The sequence below is a fragment of the Loa loa genome (assembly GCF_000183805.2).
Source record: "Loa loa unplaced genomic scaffold supercont3.169, whole genome shotgun sequence".
Classification (NCBI taxonomy): domain Eukaryota; kingdom Metazoa; phylum Nematoda; class Chromadorea; order Rhabditida; family Onchocercidae; genus Loa; species Loa loa.
Genome location: NW_018108349.1, coordinates 96,884 through 105,986, shown reverse-complemented (window position 1 = coordinate 105,986; position 9,103 = coordinate 96,884). Strand labels below are relative to the sequence as shown.

At 35.2% G+C, this 9,103-nt stretch overlaps 3 protein-coding genes across 3 annotated transcripts in view; 1 reads left to right on the top strand and 2 right to left on the bottom strand.

Annotated features, from left to right (window-relative positions):
* LOAG_10097 (MaxiK calcium-activated potassium channel) overlaps positions 1 to 3,955 on the top strand; it is a gene marked incomplete at both ends in the record, with an annotated part of 4,503 nt that extends 548 nt beyond the window's left edge. Inside the window, 11 exons of the mRNA XM_020448087.1 lie at positions 288 to 338; positions 515 to 559; positions 685 to 751; positions 997 to 1,147; positions 1,395 to 1,619; positions 2,120 to 2,275; positions 2,717 to 2,846; positions 3,019 to 3,149; positions 3,270 to 3,464; positions 3,545 to 3,706; positions 3,893 to 3,955. Of these exons, the coding sequence (XP_020301739.1) occupies positions 288 to 338; positions 515 to 559; positions 685 to 751; positions 997 to 1,147; positions 1,395 to 1,619; positions 2,120 to 2,275; positions 2,717 to 2,846; positions 3,019 to 3,149; positions 3,270 to 3,464; positions 3,545 to 3,706; positions 3,893 to 3,955 (1,376 nt within the window). The remainder of the gene's footprint in view (positions 1 to 287; positions 339 to 514; positions 560 to 684; positions 752 to 996; positions 1,148 to 1,394; positions 1,620 to 2,119; positions 2,276 to 2,716; positions 2,847 to 3,018; positions 3,150 to 3,269; positions 3,465 to 3,544; positions 3,707 to 3,892) is intronic.
* Positions 3,956 to 4,309: 354 nt separating this feature from the next.
* On the bottom strand, positions 4,310 to 6,052 carry LOAG_10096 (geranylgeranyl pyrophosphate synthetase; the record flags this gene model as incomplete). The annotated part of the gene is made up of 7 exons (XM_003145623.1): positions 4,310 to 4,469; positions 4,562 to 4,640; positions 4,796 to 4,929; positions 5,017 to 5,125; positions 5,213 to 5,314; positions 5,575 to 5,738; positions 5,880 to 6,052. 7 exons carry the CDS (start codon positions 6,050 to 6,052, stop codon positions 4,310 to 4,312), a joined length of 921 nt encoding a protein of 306 aa, XP_003145671.1.
* A 209-nt stretch (positions 6,053 to 6,261) lies between these two features.
* The window catches only part of LOAG_10095 (Prp18 domain-containing protein), a 3,186-nt gene continuing 344 nt past the window's right edge, over positions 6,262 to 9,103 (bottom strand). The window contains exons 2-8 of the mRNA XM_020448086.1: positions 8,714 to 8,827; positions 8,322 to 8,513; positions 8,095 to 8,197; positions 7,457 to 7,643; positions 6,948 to 7,106; positions 6,674 to 6,830; positions 6,262 to 6,421 (exon numbers count right to left, since the gene is read on the bottom strand). Coding sequence (XP_020301738.1) covers positions 6,320 to 6,421; positions 6,674 to 6,830; positions 6,948 to 7,106; positions 7,457 to 7,643; positions 8,095 to 8,197; positions 8,322 to 8,513; positions 8,714 to 8,827 — 1,014 coding nt within the window. The 3' untranslated portion in view covers positions 6,262 to 6,319. The remainder of the gene's footprint in view (positions 6,422 to 6,673; positions 6,831 to 6,947; positions 7,107 to 7,456; positions 7,644 to 8,094; positions 8,198 to 8,321; positions 8,514 to 8,713; positions 8,828 to 9,103) is intronic.

Genomic DNA, 9,103 nt, shown 5'->3' with positions numbered 1-9,103 from the left:
TCATCAAGAAATGCAAATGTCGGAATTGTAAGTTTTTCTAAAAAAAAAAAAAAAATACGAATTTTTGAAGCTTATTCGATTATTTATATTTTTTGGGATTTTGATCGGTGACGATGCATTCATCCTCTGTTATTAGCATAGTTATAATCAGTTATATATTACCATTTCTAAATGTTTCATATATAACTTATGCATGAAATATGATTAAAATATCACTGAAAAGTATTTCAAACATTTTCATAAGTCACAGATCACTGTTTGTTGCCTTGAAAATTCTTATCTTTCAGTAGCTCTTTTTCGAAAAGGAGCAAAACAAGTGCAGTTATCCAAACGAATTGGTTAGTTTTGAAAAAAAATTCGGTAACATTCATGTTATCAAAAAAGTAATCCAATGTTTTGCTCTCTACTATCCCTGTTAAACAATCAATTTAACAGTAAGTCAACAACGAAAGAATACGTTTTCGATTTCTTACAAAGAAAGCGAAAAACTTGACGTTTCAATAAAAAGTTTCAGACAGCGACACGAAAAACAGCTACCTAAACGCCTTGGATGATGTTGGTAATAAGAAATGCTTTGCTTGTTTACTGGCTAACATTTTTGATTGCTTACAATTTGGACATTTAACCACTTTGTTTGTTTCATAATTTTCTTCGTACTAGAGCTTCTTTTTTTTGTATTTTCAGCTCGTGCAACACCTGTGTCAAATGCATCAAATGATACAGCTGTACAATTGCGCAGGCTTGATGAACGGTTGGTTTAAAAACAAAATTTTTACAAAATGGTTGCTTGGGATATTTAAAAGTAACCAGGTTATCAGAGGTTAAAGTAATGGAATGATCTAATTGACTGATATCATGAATTCATTTCAGAAATGATCTGAATATGGGATGGAATTAACGCAATTACTAGGAAAATATTATAGTAAATAATCATATAACCTTATGGTGTGAATAAGAATGCAGTAAAGATAACGATAAGAATGCTTATTGTTACAGGCATTCGTTTGGACAAAAGAATTCATTAAGTATACCTCCAGAAGGTGGAACAATTGATTTCAGTAAGGAATTCGAGCAGCAGGATATGAAGTACGACAGCACAGGAATGTTCCACTGGTGTCCAGCAAGAACTCTTGAAGAATGTGTTTTGGTATGCAAAATTTCTCCTAAATTACATGTTTGATGACAGCAATTCGATAAAAGAAAGATGAAATTGAAGCAAAAAATCTAGTAGTTTCTGCGATGGAAAAGATCGTCTTATACTTGTTTTTTCGGTAAATTTCGAATTTGTTTACCGAAGCAGTAATTGTGAAAAAAAAGAAACTAAAGCTGAAATGATAAGAGTATGTATAAACATTCTGGAACATTTTTTAAAATTGTATGTGCGAATTTTTCAGGATCGTCATCAAGCAGCAATGACAGTATTAAACGGACATGTGGTTGTTTGTTTGTTCGCCGATCGTAATTCACCTTTAATTGGTCTTCGCAATTTTGTCATGCCTCTTCGTGCCTCAAATTTCCATTATCATGAACTCAAACATGTCGTTATTGTTGGGGACGTAGAGTATCTGAAAAGGGAATGGAAAACTTTGTATAATCTACCGAAGATTTCTATTTTAAATGTACGTCCCACATTTTTATTTATTCCTCAGAAAAGAAGATGAAAAAAGATGAGAACTTCGCATTGTACTGTCATATCATTCATTTTTGATATCTATGATAAAAAAGAAAGAAAATGACGAAAGTAGGCTAATGATGTAGGGACACTCTGAATATTATAGAATATATGAAATACATTGTTAAGCTCTGGTACATATCCAGCTCTATCTAATTATACCTATTTATACCTATTTTGCCTATTTTGTTTACCTACTTCATCATCTTAGACTGAACCATAGAGTTCCTGAAATTTAGAGATGCGAAGATAACCAAATTACTGCTCCACTTTATCCTCTCATTCAAATCCTGCTATTTCCTATAATGCAAGCCATAGATATTCAGCAGAATAAATTATCAATTTCATAAACGGTTAAGAAGGACGATATTGATTCGAAAACATACTTACAATGATCTCGTTAAATTGTTGTAAATTTCACTGGATGAAATGATCATATTATTTCAGGGATCGCCATTATCACGAGCAGATTTACGAGCAGTAAATATAAATTTATGCGATATGTGTGTGATTGTATCAGCTCGTATACCAAATCCAAATGAAGATCCAACACTCGCTGATAAGGAGGCCATTTTAGCATCATTGAATATCAAGGCAATGCAGGTTTGTACCCATTACCAGTCCGAATTCTTGAATTATCTGTAAATATCAAGTAATATATTTATCGTTAATGATTAAAGCCAAACATCAATACTCCGAGGAAAGCTCCGAGAGATCAATTATATCTGTCTCTTTGCCGAATGACCCAAATATTTCGTCCACTACAGATATATGGATAAGAAATATTTTCTTAGTGCATTATTATAAATGGTGTTGAGATTTTTACACTTTGCTATCTTGAGGTGTTTCATCTTTAACTCTGAACTATCTATCACCTCCACTTCTTGTATCATTTTTGAGGGCAATTCAGTCGTCTTTTTTCTTATGGATAACATTTGGCAACGTTAACCGTTATCTCTTTCTCATTCAAGTTTCGTTTCCGTATCTCACAAATGATCTTTTTTTGCTTTTAACTTCAAGATATGAATGCAGCCATTACTTTAGTTTGATGATACCCTTGGTTTTTACCCGTTACGACAAACTGGTGGAACTGTCTCACCTCTTGGCAGTCCGCTGTCGTTACAAAAGAAAGGTGCACGATTTGGTACCAATGTGCCGATGATTACTGAGCTCGGTAAAGTGTTATTCTATTGTTTTTAAATCGAAACACAGTTGAAATCTTAGTGACCTCGTATTCGACCAAATACAACCAGATACTTTTTCGCAACGAAGTTCTATATGAATCCTGATGTTCCCCTAGGAGCTAGTTAGCTATTTTTTGTTGCTCATTCAGTATTTCTTTAAAGTTAACGACTCCAACGTACAATTCTTGGATCAGGATGATGATGATGATCCAGACACTGAGCTCTACCTCACTCAACCTTTCGCCTGCGGTACTGCTTTCGCAATATCTGTATTGGATTCTCTAATGAGCACCGTAAGTCTTTCCGCAATAGTGAAAAAATAACGGAGAGTTTGCTATAAGAAAAAAGACTTAGCAAGAAACAAAGTTCAAATGTTAACTTGAAGTGTGGTGTTTTTCCTTCTAATCTTGCAGACTTATTTTAATGATTCTGCCTTGACGCTGATTCGAACACTGGTAACAGGAGGTGCAACACCAGAAATGGAGTTAATATTAGCAGAGGGAGCAGGATTACGAGGCGGATATAGCACACCGGAAACGCTGAATAATCGGGACCGCTGCAGGATTTCACAATTAGCCCTACAAGACCGACCATTCGAAGGAATCACCGTAATCCGGTTTTCGTTGAGTGATTTGAATTACATCTACCAATGCAAACAAAAAAAGGAGGAAAAGAAAAATGGTTTCAGACGGGTAGCTCCTATGGCCAGATGTTCAGCACCGCACTGAAAAGACATGGACAACTTTGCATCGGGCTGTACCGGTTACACGATCAGGCGGCGGTCGATTCTAATAAACGATATGTCATAACAAATCCACCAGCCGAATTAAGACTATTATTAAGCGATTATGTATGTTCTATTTGCTCCTACTATAAACCTCTTAACCTACCATTCCCTCTATAAAAATGTAAAAATTACTGCATCACTAAAATTTTGGTCAAAATCGTTTTTATCAAAAGTCAAATATTGTGAGATACGTAATGACCGACGAAAGAAAATCAATAGGAAATTACCAAGACGCTTTTTACTTTTCAGGTTTATGTATTGGAACAATTTGATCCGGGTTTGGAATATGAGCCGAGGAAAAACTTTCTATGATTTGTTGTGTCAATCTGTTTTTGTTGTTTCATTTGAAAATGATATAGCTCAAGACTGCTCTACCTGCAACAGCCAATACGAAAAGAATGTCTCTGGCACTATGAAATAAAATGTGAAGCGAAGCTTAGCTTCAAATTGGCGCCTCTAAAGCAGATAACAAACCAAGTTCTCCCAAATTTATCATTACTTTTAAGCTGTTTTGCCTGTGGCTGTTGACTTACAATACGAGGAATATATAAATATACATATATAATCTGTCATAAAAATATGTACAAATTTACAACAAAACGACTGTTGAGTGACAAAATTCAACTGAAATGTGCCGGAGGAAGGAAACTTTCCTGTTTACTGTTATTATTTACCATTGCTCATTTTCATACTACCAAGACTGCGCATCGGCTGGATATCTTTATGCAACGTTTCAATCAAGTTTTTTAGTTCTTTGTTCCCACCTAGCATGTCGATATGCGAAAGCAGTAGATCGTGTAACTCTTGCAAACGTTTCAAGGTATATCTAGAAAGGGTATTCCAGAAATTATTAAGTAGAAGAGAAGTACAAAGATTCATAAATGTGAGAGAAAACTTTTAATATAGAAAAATGCTTACCCGAACGCTCCTCGTTCTTCTATAATTCGTATGCAATACTTCTTAACTTCCACATCTTTGGGCCTCTGACGTAATATGTCTGGAAGATTGTTTATTATTGTCTACAAATTAATGAAACCAAAAACTTTTTACGCAGCTGGTATCCTGCACACAATCAGAGTGTTGCACTCGTGCCAAGAAAATTCTTATAATTTGATTAAATGCTTTCAGACACATTAAATATCCGGTACTTACTAATAATTTCATCGTCGTTGTATTTTTTATCAATAGCAACTATAATAGGGAAGGAGAACTTTCCTTCCGTAAGATCTTCAGCAAATGTCTTCTGCTCTGCATACGCATGGGAACAAAGATTGATGTAATCATCTCTGCAATATATATCTAACCAATTAAAAAGAATGGAGCGAAAAAAAGTCAAAATATACGAACAAAAATTTTGGATTCGAAACAATTACCTGATCTGGAAATAAACAGCTAAATTTCTTATCAGCGATTTAAAGTCGTACTGCTTTTTCCCAAATAATTCCATCAGCTGTATTGTTAGCGCAAATAAACCACCCGTTTCTGAAAAATTATTCCAGTTAAAATGACCAACTCAGAGAAATGAAATTCATATTTCCTAATTGACGGCTGTTGAACTGTGTAACGTACTTTGCATCGCCATTTGCTCGTACTCCTCCTCGGTTGGACATTGAACTGTATCTCGCCAATACAATTCCTTCCCTTGTCCACGATGCAGTTCCAGTAACTGCTCTAAATTTTATGGAATTAAACGGACAGCTACTAATTAGTACCATTATTTTCATGCGAACCCTTCACATGCAGTTCGAATATCGCTTCTCCTTCTTTGTAAAATGACGAAAGAATGTAAAACTGTGTCAAGACCAAATGCACCGAATTCTTTCGTTCCCAAAATCCTTACCAAATTTAAATCCAAGTTGCCTTCTAAAGCTACAACAATGAGTTGGTAAATTATAAAAACTAAAAAGACAAGAAAATAGATGTATAGGAACCAGTAAAAATCTTCACAGCTTCAAATTTGCCCAACAATATGCACCTAGAGAGTGCTGCGAAATACACATAGTTCGCTGTATTAATCGTACGTGGAATACCATAAATGCTATGTGTTACCGGTAATCCACGCCGTAGCAGCGAACTATCCTCGATATCATCAATCCTGCAAGTTTAGTTGATGCAGCACAAACACTCAAACACATCCTTATGAAGATTGGGAAACTTGGAACCAATGGAGGGTTTGGGAAATAACAAGCGGTTGAAACTAATAACTTCCTACAACCAAGTAACACATTTAGCTTACATAAGTGATGCATTGTGAAGCATTTCGACCACAGTCATGATAGAATCCAGTACCTCCACGTCGACTTGTAACCAGGAATTAAATGCTTTCGCTAATTGGCTCCTTAACTGCTTTCCAGGTAACTTCAGTATATATTGGTACGGTGCAAGTAACTGTGTCACATCATCCGCCATCTCGCACGAAAACGCGCAAACTGTGGAGGAAACAACTAACTAGAAACCATATGATGTCAACTTTAAGAAATGAGGTAAAATGTAAAACAAAAAAGAGAAACAAGATCCCAAACTTCAAAAGCAAATGAATAACTTATTGTTATTTAGCCATAAACTGTAAAGATATCTGGTAGTCGCTGTTCGGTATGAAATTAAGAAATGCGTTTACATTGTAAATAATTTTTATTTACACTAGACAGCTATATGAAATAGGCATAACAGGTGAGATCAGTTTGCTGCTGCTGTTTCTGTTCCTCGAACATATTCCACGCATTTGCTAGGGTCTGTTGGGAAATATTTTTGACATCGAGTCATTATTCTTTTAAAAGCCTGAAATGCTTATACTGAATTCTCAAAGTTACCGCATCACGACCAGCAAAAGATTTTTTTATTGATCGTCCCACCCAATACTCTTGTATAGAAAATTTTCACATTGAACTGAACAGTAGAATCATGTTTACTATCTTCATTATATCATTCTAAACCAAATGAAAATTTACAGTGCTGACGGACATTTACTTGAGAGTGAAACTAAGTGAAATATTTCAAAAGCATATTTCATAAATGATATTCAGTGAAAACCTGTATGTATTTCCGTTGTGTCTCATCATTAAGTACATGGGCTATATTTGAAACATAAGCTTTTGCCGAGCCAGGCCGCTGATGCAAACCAGACCTTGTCACACCCACAGGCCATGGAGCATTACCTATTGCCATTTCCATGTATGCATTATTTGCTCTGCAAGAATACCATTACTAATGATTTGAATATACAGAATCTAACAAATGTGAAAACCTTACGAAAGGAAATTAAAATCGACTTCAATATATAGTTTACATATTTTAGCAAACAAACCGGATATAATCGCGATCAATTATGATGAGACGACAAATTTTGATCAAATGTTGTCGAATATCAGCATTTACATTGTGTTTCTCCAGATTTTTCATCAACGGACGAAGATGTTCCATTGTTTGCTTATGCATCGTTGCCGCCAATTTACCTTCTGCTGATCTGGAATATCAAGTTTTGACTTTTCCCTGATATCTGAAATATGGGTAACAAAGAGAAGACGAGGCAACTTCATTAAGCAGTTAGTCGAAAATCCAAGCGAATTTCCATCTGTAACCAAAACTAATAGCACGATCTAAACAAATCTCACTTTTTTTGTGAGGACTTTTTAAAGACTTTGCTGAAGTAGTAAACTCGAAAAAAAACTTTTTAGGCTGGAAATGCTGAAGCGTTAATTAGCACTTCTTATACCAACAGAACTAACAACTACCTTATACTACGTCAGCTAAGCCAAAAAGCCAACCCATATACCGGAACTGTGTAAAATGATATAATTAAAAGAAATAGCATACCTTTTTTCAACTTCATCGCGAGCATTCAATGCTTTACCCCACCGAGTTAATATGTAAGAGAAGAATTCTCGAATAACATCACAGTCTCTATTCGGATTATCGCCTTCACCTAGTAATTGAGCATTAGCTTCTATCCTTTCCCAATTAGTATCGCCTGTGGAGTTTGGCATAGCAACATCGTGTTTACCTGGAAGCTCGACACTGTTTTAATTCGAACAGCAGTTGAACAAAGACAATGTCTTAATTTATGTTATCTGAGGCAAGCAAGGCATGAAATTAATATATGAATACATATTTTCCAATATACTTTCTGATACATATGTTTGCAGTTGGTTCCTTTTTTGTTCGCAAGCAAAAAGTAAACAAACTGCAAACATATCTATCAGAAAGTACATTAAAAGGAAATATACATATACATAGCCCGAACGTCTTAAATCCATTACAATTTGATGTGTAATAAGTAACTATCAATAATCAGACAAGCTTTACAGAGAAAAACTTCATCCCATCCAGCTTCCCAAGTTTACAAGACATTCAAGGAAGAAAACAAACAATTTTTAACTTAAAATAAAAGAGCCCGACTACTCCCTAATCTCAAAGATTTGACTTACATGAGAAAGATGATATGCAGAACTAACCAGCGTTATACTGCTCTCCTTTGATAACTTCTTCTATCAGTTCATGGTCAACCTCTTTCATTGCCGACTGGAAATCATTTTTCCATCCTTCTTTCATATCGGGCTGGATAGAAGACAACAGATAAACTGATAAAACGGAATACAACTTCATATAAATGTAAATGGCACTATATAACGGCAAAAATATACGGCAAAAAATGAAACCGCACCAAGAATCAGACACTTACTTGCTCGATTTCAAGTTTACGAAGCCGAGCTCGAGACTCTTGTTCTGTTTCACCAAACAACGTAATCGGTTGACTCCGACTCCTTAGTCTTTTAATGACATCTGTTCGTGGCAAATCATCACAGTTCAACTCCGGTTCAGTGCGCAATTCCTTCGGTTGATTTTCGGTCCGTATCGAACCTCCATTTTTCGCCTACCAAAAAATACATTAGAATCAAGGTCGGAAAAAAATACAATTTTACAAATCTAAACGTTCAAACTTAAGTGTTCAAAGCCATAATATGACGCTCAAGGTCGGAGAATCATCATATATAATTAATGTGAAATCATTATATATAACTAACATATATAATTAGCTTTCAGAGTGACAAAAGACAGGATACATGAACTTACAACAGTTGCAGCAACCAATGCTACTGTTTGCTGTTTTGCTTGGTAACTCTCCCGACTCTTCTCTTCCTCCTTCTGGAGCAATTCGCTGCGTTTCAAATACTTCTTATCTGGAGCCTACAATAAACCATAGCAACTTATTCGAGAAGCGCAAACCTATTCACCTATATATACATGTACACATATGTATCTTTCCAACTAATCTGTTTTCATTTCAGTAATATCTTGTCGTGCAATACCTCACAGTAGCATATTTCTCGTAAATACTATCGCTGTCACCAACCATATTTTCCAATAAAAACGATACATGCTGACCAATTGAACTCATTAAAAGTGGATAAACTTCAATAAGCAAATATGAAAATACCTTAATTCCCTCAAATTGCTTTCGTT